The sequence below is a fragment of the Ramularia collo-cygni genome (genome assembly GCF_900074925.1).
Source record: "Ramularia collo-cygni strain URUG2 genome assembly, contig: RCC_scaffold25, whole genome shotgun sequence".
In the NCBI taxonomy this organism is placed as follows: domain Eukaryota; kingdom Fungi; phylum Ascomycota; class Dothideomycetes; order Mycosphaerellales; family Mycosphaerellaceae; genus Ramularia; species Ramularia collo-cygni.
The window spans coordinates 67,967-82,948 of NW_019716279.1; the positions used below are offsets into that span (position 1 = coordinate 67,967).

Genomic DNA, 14,982 nt, shown 5'->3' on the forward strand with positions numbered 1-14,982 from the left:
GGGCCGGCAGAACATACCTCTGGTCTCCCAGCAATTCACAGATGCGGAGAGGTGTCGTCGTCGTCGGCATTCTCTTTCAATACCTGCGTGGGATGCCTTCTGCCCTTCGCTGTGCTGACACATCTTTCAGCTACAGCTCACGATAATCCCAACTCCAACACTGGTCCCGTCCATTCTCCTGGCGACGAATTGATCTCTCGAATCCGCAGGGACGGCACTCTGTAACAGTACGAGCACATTACCCGGACAAAGCTTGCCCGGCTCAATGACCGAACCAGGGGAGTCCACAATGTGGCCTTCAGCTACCACGTTCCCGGCAATCGAGATCTTCAGCTCAGTCAATGCAGTGATTGACGATCCACCTTCTAGCAGACTGAAGCAGTAGAAGCGAGCAGTGAGAACTTTGGAGATGTGTCGAGTCTTGACGAGCTCGCCATTCGCATAAACCTCGTCGAACACATCGCGTTGTGGCAATCTGAAGTGGAAGAAGGAAAGCATGGATTGGAGTTGCTCCACAGGTGACGGACACCACCATGCATTTTGCTTTGGATGTTGTCCTCGTCTGGCATCCAGCATTGCTTTCGAGGATCCCTCGACTCGTGTTACGAAGCCCTTCTCAACGATACCATTCCCGGAGAAGTTCATCAATCTGTCCTGCCATCCTGCGCGACCAACATCGTGAGTCTGTAGGATTGACGGTTCATCGAAGAGCACCGCGACACAACTAAATCCGAGCGTGTGTCGAATCAGCGCCTTCKCCATGACAGCCATTTCGGTCTTGACTTCACCGTCAGCTTTGCAGCTGCTTGAACAATCACGAGCCGGGCAGACCAGTACTGCGCCTCTTTCCTTGTATGGTTCCGAAAGCAAGAACCGAGCAGCATCCTCCAATGTATCGAAGCGGGTTATACGATAAAATCTTCCATCGGTGTTACTGAAGTACTCGAATTCCAAGTAGTTGAGGACCAACCCGCATTCAGTTCTTCGTCGGTGATGCAAGTTGAGATATCCAAGCTCGTTCGCGATCGTCCCGTCCAGTTCCGACGAATGGTGCTTTACAATGGCCTTGAAAAGGGAAGCATCGGTATCGCAGAAGAGAATGATATCAACCGGAGCATTCGATTGGCCGTCTTCGTTGATAGTATACAAGCTGACTTTCTCTGCGCCTCTTTCCAATGTTGACGATACAAGTTGGTGATCCGGCCTGCTATCTTCTTCTGCATTTCCTCCGCAGATGGATGGACTGTATACCGAATTGCCGAAATCGAACATGCTGACTTGCTCCGAAGCCCTTTTCAACGTCGATGATGTGGATTCATGGAATGAGTTGCGGCTTCCCACGGTTCTTCCGCAGATTGACGATGTGACGTGATCTGAATCGATACACGATAGGCTATAGATCGAATCAACGCGTTGCTTCGCAAGGCTTCCGCACGTCGACGAGTTGGTATGAAAGTCCGATATGTATGTGCTGCGGTTACCCGCAGTCCTTCCAGAGACGGACGACGCGGCTTGATAGCCAGAATCCGCAATGGAAGCAGCTGCTTCTTTCGTAGTCCTTCCAGAGGTGGATGAAGCGGCTTGATAGCCAGAGTCCGCAATGGAAGCAGCGGTTTCTTTCGTAGGCTTTTCAAAGGCCGGAGTGTGTTTCTTCCAACTGGAAAACAGCTGCTGCAGGACGTTCTTCATAATCTTCACTTGGTCAAGGACCAGTAGTGTCCCGAGTCAGATAAACAGGATGGTAAACAATGCCGGCCTGCGTTTCGGGGCCCGTCTGATACATGGCTTTCCTGGAGCCTCGTATCATATACCCTGTGCCACTCATAAATTTCCGAGACCTCATCTCTCGGCAACATTTGCTGCGTTCTCGCAGTCGCAGTGCACCTCTCGTGATCCAGTCTACGGTCCATTTACCTKCAGATACCCGACAACGTTAGCACGAGGACCAGGCGGAAAGTCAAACCGTGGTGATCACACCATCGTCCAATCGATGCGATGTTGGGATGCTGACGAAACCCGGAGATTTTTATGTGCGAAATGGCACGGACATTGCGCCACCTAGGCCCACTTTCTCGAGAAGCTCTGAGACGATGAACTATCGGCTCCAATGTGATGGCATTCGCAGGGTGCAGAGGCACACGACCACGACACCGACGCGTTCGTTTCGGGTTGTTGGCTGTCATGACTGACATTCGTGGGTCTTGCTTGGCAAGCTGCTGTGGCAGGCGGCAGATGGCGATTCGTGAAGCACCTACCTAAGGTACCTGGTATCTTCAAACGCTTGCTGCTGCCGCGGCTTCAGAAATCCGGCATGTAGTGTGTAGGTTTGATGGCGGCAGATCGTCGTTCGCGCCTGTTACGCCAATTTCCCCGCCAAAATGCAGCGGAAGATACCTATGTCCGGACTTCGGATCGCGCCCGCGTTGCCGAGGGAGCTTCCAGACGCGATGGCGAAAAGGTATGATATGTGATATACTCAGTGCTACTATAGTGTCTTATTAGGCAGCGCACCGCACGTCMCTTGGAAGTTGGCAGGTTGATTAGAGCCCCACAAATGCCAGGATGTGTGGGGCAAAGCTTAGGTAGCGATGCGGCGAGATTCACCGAGGATGCTGGGCTCGCGCTGCCATCGTTGCATCGATATGCTGGGATGGATATAGGTACCCATGTATATGTGATCCGTTGACCTGCATGCACCTGCACTGTCTTATTTAATAATGGTGACGAATGGTGCATCAACGGGATGGCGGGCCAGTCCGAGCGGAGGGAATTCCTGGCGACATTAGATCCCATTCAGGTTAGAGTCTCTTTAGGGCACGCTTCCGAAGGCCCGAGCAGATGAGGATGTTCGACTTCCCGTGCATGCCAACTTCAGTCTTTGCAGTCCAACATTTCTTGTCGGTCCACTAATGCGCGAGTGATGAGCCGCCATGTCGTCGTCGCGTGTATCATTCGGATCGCGGGCAGGGACCGCCTTTGATCGTCCCGGAGGGATCGGAATCCGATCGTCTATCGGCGCTTACGATACACTCGATGCGCTCGCCGAGGCCCTGCGGACTGAGAACGCTGCCGCCACAGAGGGCGATGAGCCGCAATGTACAACACTGGAGCTGTGCCTGTCCGCTGGCGCGGTGTTGGAGCTGGTGCGACCGGGCGTAGGGCCATATGCCGACGGCGGCGAACAGGACCTCCCGCTCGAGTTCAAGCAAATGCAAGCGGTGGAGAATGGGTTGGAGCACAACAACGATGAGAGCGGGATCCCCTCCAGGCTTCAAACGCCTCGTGCCTCTATAGGCCACATCGTCAATGTCGCCGACGCCCAACAGGCAGCCATTGTGCAACGCGCTGCATCTCGGGGTGTCATGCAAGCGATTGAAGCGGCCGATGGCTTCCGCTACAGCTTCAACAACGCGTGGAATGCCAAAGATGGCGAGGGATCGCGGTTCAGCTACATATGTCAGGAYAGCATGCAGAATAAAGATAGACATGCCAACGGCTACCCACGCACCATCAAGCATTTGAAAGGGGATGTCGGCAGCAGAGGGCCCAGGAAGCCGACCTATGATTGCAAGGGCAGCGTTAGCATCAAGTTCAGCACCTCCAAGCAGCGCTGTGATGTTTACTATAGACATTACGCTATACACCCAACCGTGGCTGAACGAGCCCAAATGCCGCGCGCGCCTGCAGTGCGACGCCCATTCGTGAGTAGAGGTGCACTGCTACCACAGGTTGTCGACAGCAGTCTGGTGGCAGAGCCCAGCGGCGGGCTGTTGGCTACGCTGCAGGCCGAGAACTATGCTAGCTCTGCGCTCGCCATGGTAGATCGCCCGGAGTCCTCGAACATTGGCCGTCCTCTGAAGCGAAAGCGTGAATCAGCCCCTCCCCTCCCAAGGAGTCCTCCCGTCCCAAGGAGTCCTCCCGACAAGCCACTTTCTCTTATGGAGCTTCTATCGCAGAGTGAGAGCGCAAAGACACCCGCAGTGGGCGAGTTATCTAGCAGACAGGACCCATCTCACATGCCAGCGCCGATAGCATACGATTTACCTTCGTGGCAGATACCACCGCCACCTCTCAACAATCGGCAGCAAAATGGAGCGAACATCGGTTATCCCGCGCCGTATCAGCCTCCATACCCACCATCAAAGAACCACACACCTTCTACGCACATCGCTGCCCCGACGCAGCTCCAGCAGGCGCAGACACAGCACAAGCCGCCATTCAAACAAAAGGTATCAGGGCAGCCGGCTGGCAGTCATCCAAAAGCGCAGGGCCTTTTCACCACTCTAAAACCTGTCGGCAATTCAGCCCCGGCTGGTCTACCAGTGACGACGTATGCTCCAACCGCTACAATGTACCAGGGCGAGGGTCAAAGTCCCGCCATTACCACTGGATATGAACTGATGCAGAGACAAAGGCGAGCGAGGACAAGCTGCGAGCGGTGCCGGAGTGGGAAACGAAAGGTTGGTGAAGCACCGACCAATAGACATTGATCCATTCTGACCTACCATACAGTGCGATGAAGGCCAACCGTGTACGGCTTGCATCAAAGGCGGACTGGGCGCGCTGGACTGTGTCTACGAAGGCGCCGCTCCATACGATACCGATCCTACCAGTTTCACTCCCGGTGGCAATCGACTGCCGTGGACGGCACACGAGAAGCCGTCAGGTACCCCGGCATATTCACAGGCTTCTGCGGGTACGCTCGCGGATCATCTGCCTTGGGCAACACCAGTGTCACAAAGACCAAGTGATTCCACCGCCTCACCAACGGTCCGGCGCCCTCCTGTGAATTCTTGCACAAGCGCTGAGCGCGCGAGTAGTCCAGATCCATGGTTCCCAAAGCGATGAAACGTGATTACCGGAGACGATTCGGTAGCAGGGGTCTCTGACAACAAACAATCGTTGGGCGAATCAGTGTCTAACCCACCCTATGGAGATACGAAATTGTAGGGCAAGATGGATATCGCGGTACGAGGTTGATTGCAAATGCTGCTTCACATCATCGCTCTTCCTCGGAGCGCTGCATTCTCACCCTCATCTTTTCATATCGGGCGAACCTGAATCGCATATTGCCAAAAGCGGATCTCAGCACATCCACAGTTGGTTGCTATGAGCCGCTATTCACGCATCAGGCACTGTTGCAGCTTTCGGATCAATGGATGATCCGGTCTAATCACTGTGTGCGTCGAAACATGTTAGCGTTTACAGACCACAAGGGCTGATCAGTGATGGGCTGCTTCAAAATCAAGCCTCGTCAGAAGCAAGCTGTGGGCTGCATCAAACGGGTCACTGTCGCATCTAGACTTGCGACCGTTGGCAAATGAACCTTCGCAGGCAGCAAGTAAAGTTGAGATCTTAGTATCGAACCTTGTGTAGCCTGTATCTCAACAACATGGTAACTTATTCTGACCAAGGCCGCTTCAATGAGTTGCCTCATCATCGATGAGCATGTGAATGCTTGGGGATAATGTATGATGACGACGGCGTCTGCATGCCAAGAATTCGGCTCGCTAGACCTGCCTTATATTGACCGAAAACAACTGCACCTCCGTCACCTCTTCGTCGTTTGCCGGCAGTTGCCCCGACGCCCATTGATAACATTGAACTTTCCGTTTTACTACCGAGTATTCAGCATTCCCGAAGTATGGCGCACGAGGGTGAAAGCGAGATCCAGCCTAATCGCGTGGTCGTTGATGAAGCCGACGCGGCAAACAACAATTCTGCGGCCTCATCGTCGGCTCAAGGCACAGATAGAGCTACAGCATCATCCGGCGTGGAATCGCCTGCAGTATCACCCCCTGTATCACCTCCAGAGGATAGCAAGAGCCCTAGCCGGGACTATTATTCTGCTCGACCGCGGACAGATCGGCTAGGAAATCCACTTCCAGAACGACGGAGAACTGCCATGTCCTCCGTTTATGGCACCTCCAAGATACGACTACCAGGCGATATTGGACCCAAAGATCCCAGGAGACCGAAGTCGCCTGCGCCGGGTGCATCACTTCCCGGAGATCTGGGACCGAATGATCCGCGCAGGCCAAAATCACCAGCGCCTTCGGCCACTGCAGGTGATCGCAGCGCGACGGGTAGCCCTGTGCCTGAGAGTCACCACAGCAGACATTTGAGCGATGATGGCGGTGTGCGACTTCAAGAGGATCCGGAGCCTGGGCCCGAGGATCGCCACAATGACAGCGACAGTGACGCCGATGCCGACAATGACAACGACACGGATGGAGATGACAGCCAACGAGGTCGCGGTAGGAAACGACCCGAACCCGGTCGAACCACTTCCGGAAAAGCGACAAACGTGCGCGAAGATAGCGAAGATTCCKAGCGAGGAAGCGTGATTGAGTTTGCAGGCGGAGTCAAGCCCGATCCGACCAAAGGTCAAAGCAAGCTGTCTTTCCWGGCGGATCCCAAACTGAGACCCTCCAGGTCAAGATCTGGAGGTCGGCGCCGAGTTCATCCCTCGACTGCATTTGACGCTGCTCCCTCTGGTGCATCTAGTCCCATGCACTCAGACGATGAGAGTCAAGTTGAGTTGAGAGCGGCGCAGAAACTCACGCTATCAATGTCTGCTATCCATTCCACGCCATCCGCGCATAGAGTCATTCGTCAGATCATCCGTGGCGACTTTGAACATTTCCAGCGCGAAGCTGAGGATGGAAGGAAACGACAGCGTATGTATCTTGTAGCCACAGACATGTCGCCGGAAGCAGAGTACGCACTGGAATGGACGATTGGTACCGTATTGAGAGATGGGGATACCTTGTTCGCGGTGTATGCCGCTGATGAAGAGTCCGTTATRAGCGGTGAAGGCGGCGTTGAGATTGGTCATGGAGCGGACAGTGTCAAAGACACTGCATCGATTGTGAAAGGTCTGCCTGCCATCAACCACACCCAATCCGTATCATCTCCTCTCGCGCGTGGCGCAGAACGAAGCAGAAGTCGAGGTGTCTATTCAGCTGCGGAGACGGAACGTCGGAAGGGCCTAGAAGGAGTCACGGAGCGCTGCGTACGTCTGCTGAGGAAGACGCGTTTACAGGTCCGTGTTGTCGTCGAGGTCTTTCACTGCAAATCACCTCGACACATGATCACCGAGGTCATCGATTTTCTCTCGCCCACACTTGTCATTATTGGCTCGAGAGGAAGGAGCGCAGTCAAAGGTGTATTGTTGGGAAGTTTCTCAAACTATCTGGTGACGAAGAGCTCTGTACCTGTTATGGTTGCTCGAAAGAAGTTGCGGAAACACACCACAGCGAAGAGGAATAAGGACGGTCTTTCAGTGCCGTATTCAGGAAATGGCAGAGCAGGGAGATTTAGTAATATCATTGAGGCGCCGAAACAGGGATTACGGGTCAAGGATTGGAATGAGGTTGGTATTGATTGATTGATTGATTAATTCTTTCACGTGCGAGATAGACGGAATAGCTATCCCCTTTTTTTCCAACATTGCACACTCTCGATGTAGTCGTTGATATTGATACCTTTACATCCCACTCCATTAGCTTATCCTCTTTTGTGCTTGTAGAGATACCCTGGGCGAAGGGCGTTCTTCCTGAAGATATCTCGCGGCGATGTCTTTTTTTCTCGTTGCTTTTACCATGCGTGCAATTTACAATATATCAAGTTCCGCCCCTATCTTCCTAAATGTGCTCTCGACGGAGTCGCTGCCTTTGAAGCGTCTAAGACACTTCTTCCTACTTAGGCTAGACTATCAGACAAAGAAGGAGAGATATATAAAGTAGTAGGCTGAAACCCAATGTTTAGGTTATTCTCCTTACGAATACTTTCTTCTCTTCTATACATAAATCTTAGAAAATCGTAGAGTTCGCCCCTATTGAACAAAAGTACTCTACGTAGAATCAGCGTAATTAAGACTTCTAGAATCCTCCGCTTTAGTAGAGCTCTATTAGTAGTAAATCGAGAAATCTAAGAATAGGGGGCGATTCTTTTATAGACCGCTTCGAGTAAAGTCCTCTCGAAGTAATTTTTTATAAGATATTAAGGTCCGCCCTTACCTGTTTTAATATACTCTCTCTAAGATAACGACGCTGTTTATACCTACTAGAATCCTTCTCCTTAGCAAAGTCGGTTTAAAATTTATAGAGAGGTCTAGAAAAGGGGCGTTTCGTAGTTAAAACTCTTCTCGCGAGAGCTATATAACGAGACATTTCTAAACACAGCAGATTTATAAATCTACGCCGACCTATTAAGACCTCTCGACTCTCGACAGAGTCGAGGATTCAAGTACTACGAGCATCCTTATCATCAGTAGTGTCGCTCGAAAAAAAAAAACGAGAGACTTGAGTTCAGGATGGCGATATTTGAACAATATATCCTTGCGGAATATTTCTCAACGCAGAAAGCAGAAAACATCGAGACTTACGACCTATATCTCACTCTGGCGTGAGGTCTTCTCGCTTGAAATATGCGCCCAAGACGCCGAGTTACCTATGAGTTCTCCGGCCTGCTTTCGACTCAATCTTGTCTCTCTGGCGGCATAAGTACCTCTAGAGTAGTAGAGTCGGTCGCGAGAGAAAGGAAACTCTGGTGGAGGAACCGACCTCTGCCGAGAAAAAAGACCGTTTCTACAACCTACAATTCCTTCTCGAAATGTGTCAAAACGTCGAAAACGATGGAACTCATAGCAACTCACTCATTTTCTTTGATTGCTACCTTATTGACTTCTGACACACTCTCTATTCAGTCACTTCAAGCCACTCTCGCACTTTCTCTGGCCCTTGCAGTAGTGTAAAGAGCTTCTCTACACGTGATATGGGCGGAGATCCCACTTCGCGAGGTCCGTGAGCTTGTGGGTCTTCACCACCGTGGTCTCAGACAGGCCCTCCTCATGCTCCTGCATCCAGCTGTACTTGTAGACCGTGCGCTTCTTGACGCTGAGGCTGAAGGTGATGAGGTCCATCACCAACTCCTTCAACTCGGTCTTGTCGGCATGAGTGTAGACGTACTCGGCGTGCATGTTGGAGTCTTTCCACACACTGTGCTAGATACACACATGTATGGTCAGCAACGCTCACGTAATGATGTATCGAAACTCTTGCTTACCATCACCCTCTCAACGATCTTGGTCACCATGTCGTTCTGCAGCTGTGGGATCACGTAGATGTTTCCGAAGACCCAGAGCTCGCACAAGACACGCGTGCACAGCTTGCCGGTGGATGAGGAGGTGTCGCGTGAGTTGCCTTCTGGGACGTCGCGGGTGTACATCCAGTGGACAAACACCTCGATCGTACGGGCGGACGCGAAGGGCAGCTTGAGCTTGAGGGCAGCACGGCGGCCACGGCCAGACTGGACACCGCCTTCGAGTTGGATCTTGAAATACTTGGAGTAGAAGGTGAGGACGCCCACGTGGACCTGGACACCGGAAGTCAGTACGGGAATGACTCATTGGTGCAGGACACAATACCTTGTAGGTGACAGCCATGTCTTCGGCACCCACCATCACCTCGATGATCTCAGTGCTGAAGCTACCACTGCAGAAGCATTAGCAAGTTTGATGGACGATTATGTAGAGCGAGCTCACCGTGGAGGAACGCCGCCTGGGGTGGAGTAGATGGTAAATGCATTGCGATCATCTTCAGTTTCATCCTCGCTGTGTGCTTCAATGGTGTCGATGTCGCTGAGGCCGCCGTCGGTGAATCCGTCACTGTTGTCGATGTCGCTGAGGCCGCCATCGGTGAAGCCGTCGCTGTTGTTGGGGGTGTCGTGGTCGACGGTGTCGCTACGAGATTGGTCAGTGAGGAAGCTCTAGAATCGCACGGCAGAGAACATCATCACCTTGACGTGAGGCTCATGGTGGACGGAGACGGCGAGAGGCCGATGGCTTCCCAGGAGTCTTCGATGCTGCTGCGGTTGTCAGTTGCTGTCATTTCTGCAGTTCTGACGTGCTGTGTGTTGGTGTCAAAGAGAGAAGAAGCCAGAGCAAGAAACGAAGCGAACAAACAGCGACCTCACCAACACGGCCCCTCCCGAATCTGCAAAGGTCACGGACTCACCTCCTCCAATGCGGGCGCGCCCCGCTGGACCCCTCCTCACAGCGATACGGTGTTGGTATTGCTAATCTCGCCTGTACACTCCTACACCCCAAGCGACCCTCAGCAGCGCGAGGCCCACCGCCATGCCTATGCTGTCTTTGATGACATTCAACTTCGATCCCACGACCTCCTTCCATCCAATCGCCACCTCCACCATGGGAATATTGGCGCTCTCGGCCAGCATCAACATCTCGACATCGAAGATCCAGCCTTCAGAGTGCATGTATGGCACAATGTACGGCAGCGCAGGCCGTGAGAACAGCTTGAAGCCACACTGTGTATCTCTGATCTGAGCAACACGCGGTGTTGTGAGTAGCCAGATCCCAAGATGAAAGGCCCGCATCAGGAGGTTGCGTAGAGCAGAACGCTGGAGATGATGTTAGTGGTGCTGAAGGAGGGATGATGAGACTACATGCGTACCTGGACAACGGCCTCTGTACCGACCATATGAGCGCGCGAACCCACACCCACAGCTCGACCGCGCTCGTCTTTTGCTTTTTCACACGCCGTCACTAGCTTGCCCAGGTCGGTGAATCTACTTGCACCATCTGCATCCGCAAAGACAACGTAGGTTCCTCTTGCATGCCGCATGCCATGGGTGACCGCGCCACCTTTCCCTCTATTCTCCTCTAAGCTCACGACCCTAATCGCCCCAGGCGTGATGGTGGTCGGTCGGGAGGTACCATTGCCATTCCACGGTCCTTTGGGAGTTGGCGGAGGCTTGCCCAGCTGATGTGTTCGAGYAAAGTTGAGGGCGACTTCAACGGTCTTATCCTTTGAGCCATCGCTCACGAGGATAATCTCCCACCCTCGCCTCGGATCACCCTGCATGCCACTGGCCTKTAGCTTTCCATTGCTGCTGCTCTTGCTCTTGGTTCCATGATGACCATATTGCTCCTCCAAGTACTCCACTGCTTCTTCCAACATTCCACTCAGTCGATCTTGCTCGTTGTATGCCGGGATCACCAGAGACATGAACACTTCCGCATCGGTGATTTGAAAGGATTCCTCCACGGGGATCTGCTTTTTGCGGACCATATCTTTGAGAGCCACGTGGTTATCATACCAGCATGGCAAGGCTTTTGGACCGGATATAGAGCCATGCTCGTTTACGGTGATGTAATGTTGCTCAGACTTTCGAGAGGGTCGTGGTGTGGGAGCAAAGAGGTAGAGGAGGATGTAAAGCTTGTAGATTACTTGTCAGTCGTAGCTCTAACTAGATCGTCTGGAGTGCATAGAGTCCATACCAAAAGCGTTGATGCAACCACGACGGCACCTCCCAAAGCCAGCCATAGCAACCAGGGCGTGCTCGCAGCTCTGTCCAGCGTTTCCCACACTTCGTTGGGGATGGAATCGGCAGAATCCATGGGTGCAAAGTACAGCGGGCGCCCTGTTATCTACGAGGATGTCTGGCGAAATCCTCCATTGAAAATTGGAAGCAATTGTGGACTGCTGGACGAGGAAATGACCTGGGAAAGTGACCAATGCTGGTGATCAGGGTGAGCTTCGGAGCAGGTGAAGCCAGTTGGCGTTGCGCTAGATCCGAAGACATGGATCTTCAATTAGGTATGTTCCTGCTCGACTATCATTTCAGATCCTCACTCATCTTCACCACCCAAACGATGTTCTGATGAAATTTTGTATTATGATATCCATACTCTCCGTTCTGGATGTTCGACAGACTAAGATGATTGAAGTCTTGATGTCTGGACTGTTGATGTCAAGGCGCGGGCTCAGCCGAACCTGAAGATGAATCTCGAGCTTGCCAGCTTCAGCTCTCTCACTTGGGCATCATCGATATCTACCAATACAAGGGAAGCCCCAACAAGAACGCGAGACGATGACAATGGCTTTAGGCCAATGAGGAGTCCACTATCGTCCACTTCGCTACCACATTCGACATGCGCTGCGATTCGGATTGGTCCAACACTATTGACAGGGATTCACGGTGCTTCCCTTAGGCGGACTACCTTATGGTTTGTATGGATATGGATCACTCTAGTACAAGGACAAGCCGTCCAAGTCTTGCAGGACGGCCTTTACAACCGCTACATGTACCTGTTCATGCTGATGGAAGAGTTATTATTATCAAGCTCGAAGTTCAAATATGAGCGACGGCGCAACATTCTCACAACTGCCCACCACATGACAGACTCAACATCCCAACACCAGCGACATATGTACCTCTCAGCATCCCGACAAAGCGGCTCGCGAGTATTCCAATAATGTGGAGCGCGCTTTCTCTCATGCTAACGCGAACTGCACGTGGAAATTGCACATCACTCTTTCCAGGCTTTGCCTTCAATTATACCCACCACTGTGCAGCGTAGTCTTCGAGCGCATCACGCCAACAAGACAAGATCCCTGCTCTTTTCTTGCAGAGCTCTCCACATGCGGGCAACACTAAGGCATGTAGGGTGCATCATCGATCATGCAGCGTCGCCAGGTTCGCCTACAACACTTCATGCAACAGCACTCCCTTGACCATGGGCCAGGCATCCGTAGACTCCGCAAGATTCGTGTATGTACATGCGCGCGCAGTCCCGGGTATGACTGCAGGCTGACAATTTCTCGTGCCCATGGATCCACCAGATATCCACCGCGAGCTTCGCAGGTCCGTATTTGCCGCGCAGCTTGGGAGAAGACAGGGAAATATCATGGAAAATGATATGCGGTACCTGTATGAAACGCATCCACTCAACCCTGGGCCTTACAACCGCCGTGCCAGAAACCACCAAGATCCTACCTACTAACGACGAGAGGTCCAAACAGGAGCTTGACTGCACCATACCTTATCCCAAACAAAAGTACCCGCGCCTCCGACTTCCCCGACATGTCAGCTTGACAGAGGGCTCTGCGGCGCTGCGGCCCTTCTACAGACCTGCTGGAATCCCTGCATAACTATGCATGTATAGTAGACTTTTGGTCCATGTTGCACCAAAGTTCGGGAGCGCAAAAGGCGGCCACATCTCCCCCCGTCGGAGCTCTTGCTGCTCATCTTCTTGCATTGCATCGTTGACGCAACCACTTAAGCCCGATTGGCCCAACCAAACGCACGATAAAGCTAAGTATTGAAACGTCAAGACGACATCACAGTAAGACTGAAGAGCATCGTTGCATGAAGCAATAGAAGTAGAGGAATTTTCCACAACCCAATCATCCCTCATTCGTGGTCGTATACCGTACAAGATCTACCTACGAAACGGACAGCCTGCCAAAGGCCGAATCAAGGCGGAGTGGAGAGCTCGTCAACGTACAGCCGGCCATGAACAGGGGGTTAATCATTGGATAGAACTTGGAAATCCCTCTCCCTTGACGCTAAAGAAAACACCGCATGCAACCAAGCTCTAGCCTTGCATGCTGCACCACGCACCCCGCTGCCAATATTTTGCTATCCAAACGCCCACCGAGTCTCAAATGCTTGGCGGGGCCAGTGATCACTGATCAGCATGTGGGTTTTGCGACCAAGCAAGGGCATGCTTCTCTACGTCCACAGGTTTGTAAACTGACCTGCATTCCCAACATTTTTCATCGCGCGTACATGAATTGGATGCCTTTTATCGATCGTTACACCGCCCCTAAAATCCCGGTGGTCGCTCTGCATAGCGCGGCCTCCCGACAGTGTGGTGGCCAGTGTGGTCCCGTCGGATGGATACCAGAGAGGTCAAGGAATGTGTGCCGATTCGTGGCGGGGAATTGTGCCGCAAGGTATGACCCTTGTTCCGTGAAGAGAGTCTTGTTCCTGGAAGAGCAGGGGTGTGACAGGTGTCCATGAGTAAGTCCCGAGTGGAGAGCGCCTGTGAGGCAGAGGAGTGCAATGCTGCCGGCAAGGGATGAGCAAACTTTTGTTGTACATCCAAGGGCGTCCATTGTAGAAGTGGAGATGCCACGGTGGTGAGTGGGAGTGGAGTCGTTCCAGTGTCATTGCGGAGCATGGTTGCTGTCAACGCCCGATCGATATGCTGAAGCTCGGCGTAAAGCGCGGTGGCATCGAATAGCGACGTGACTGTAACATTGCTGTCTTGACAGCTGGGTTCCGCTTTCATTGCACATTGGCGCCAGTAAGTCACCCATGTCCCAAAACCATCACACACTAGGACCAGAGGAAGAAGAAGCTTCCGTAGATGCCACTGATGATGCTCGCCGTGCTCTGCTTCCCGGACGTCGTCGAGATGAATCCCCAGGAGGATGTTGTGGTAGTTGCGAAGGTGGTGCTCGCATCGGTGGTCGAGGTGGTGGCCTCCACCAACAACCATCGGTAAAAGTCACATATCCCTCGAGATAGTCTTTCACGGCGGTTTCTCGTTCAAAAGACACCCAATACCACTCCTCTGCAATGGCCTTCTTGTCGCTAGCKGAGAATCCTTTGTTTTCGAGAGTGGGGTAGAATTGGTCCTCGGATCTGGAGGGAATGTAGCCTATGGAAAGTGTTAATAATGTTGTACAACTTGTGAGAAGTCGATTGGGAATGCTTGCCACCCAAGTAAAAAATCAGACACGGAAAGCAGAGGCAAAGCGAATTGTCCATTGTAGTAGCTGTGGCCATTGTTGTCGRGCGATGCAGTATGCTGACGATGCGGCTGTAGCAGAGGCAGTAACGCAAATGGGTACATCACGCATCGGTGTTGATGAAAGCGTGCAGCAATAGGGATGAATGGACAGGACAGGTGAGTGGGAGAAGTCCGGAGAGGGCGCTCGCGTGTTATAGTGGACAGCGCCCGGCCGCGTTGCATATGTACCTATGCGAGGGAGATGCACCTGCAGCTGAGGGTTCAAGGCGCTGGGATTTCGCTTGTTATTTTAGGCCTAGGTAGGAGAGGCGGCAGGAGGCAGACGGCGGCGGAAACAGACGGCCGAGAAGCAACAAGCCATCACCTCGTCCCAGCATCAGCACCATCTCCGATTGTTAGCTTTCGCTGTCCGC

General features: G+C 52.7%; 6 protein-coding genes; 2 read left to right on the forward strand and 4 right to left on the reverse strand.

The window, feature by feature from the left end:
* Positions 1–126: 126 nt before the first annotated feature.
* Positions 127–1,689, reverse strand: RCC_10843 (uncharacterized protein; the record flags this gene model as incomplete). The annotated part of the gene is made up of 1 exon (XM_023776069.1): positions 127–1,689. The coding sequence occupies one exon, from the start codon at positions 1,687–1,689 to the stop codon at positions 127–129; it is 1,563 nt and encodes a 520-aa protein (XP_023631837.1).
* Positions 1,690–2,930: 1,241 nt separating this feature from the next.
* On the forward strand, positions 2,931–4,848 carry RCC_10844 (uncharacterized protein; the record flags this gene model as incomplete). XM_023776070.1 has 2 exons in its annotated part: positions 2,931–4,460; positions 4,513–4,848. The coding sequence occupies 2 exons, from the start codon at positions 2,931–2,933 to the stop codon at positions 4,846–4,848; spliced, it is 1,866 nt and encodes a 621-aa protein (XP_023631838.1).
* A 796-nt stretch (positions 4,849–5,644) lies between these two features.
* On the forward strand, positions 5,645–7,390 carry RCC_10845 (uncharacterized protein; the record flags this gene model as incomplete). The annotated part of the gene is made up of 1 exon (XM_023776071.1): positions 5,645–7,390. The coding sequence occupies one exon, from the start codon at positions 5,645–5,647 to the stop codon at positions 7,388–7,390; it is 1,746 nt and encodes a 581-aa protein (XP_023631839.1).
* Positions 7,391–8,767: 1,377 nt separating this feature from the next.
* RCC_10846 (uncharacterized protein) lies at positions 8,768–10,195 on the reverse strand (the record flags this gene model as incomplete). XM_023776072.1 has 6 exons in its annotated part: positions 8,768–9,007; positions 9,070–9,378; positions 9,431–9,497; positions 9,548–9,745; positions 9,802–9,867; positions 10,020–10,195. 6 exons carry the CDS (start codon positions 10,193–10,195, stop codon positions 8,768–8,770), a joined length of 1,056 nt encoding a protein of 351 aa, XP_023631840.1.
* Positions 10,081–11,425, reverse strand: RCC_10847 (related to dolichyl-phosphate beta-glucosyltransferase; the record flags this gene model as incomplete). XM_023776073.1 has 3 exons in its annotated part: positions 10,081–10,425; positions 10,479–11,243; positions 11,306–11,425. 3 exons carry the CDS (start codon positions 11,423–11,425, stop codon positions 10,081–10,083), a joined length of 1,230 nt encoding a protein of 409 aa, XP_023631841.1.
* Positions 11,426–14,144: 2,719 nt separating this feature from the next.
* On the reverse strand, positions 14,145–14,586 carry RCC_10848 (uncharacterized protein; the record flags this gene model as incomplete). XM_023776074.1 has 2 exons in its annotated part: positions 14,145–14,476; positions 14,535–14,586. 2 exons carry the CDS (start codon positions 14,584–14,586, stop codon positions 14,145–14,147), a joined length of 384 nt encoding a protein of 127 aa, XP_023631842.1.
* Positions 14,587–14,982: the final 396 nt, after the last annotated feature.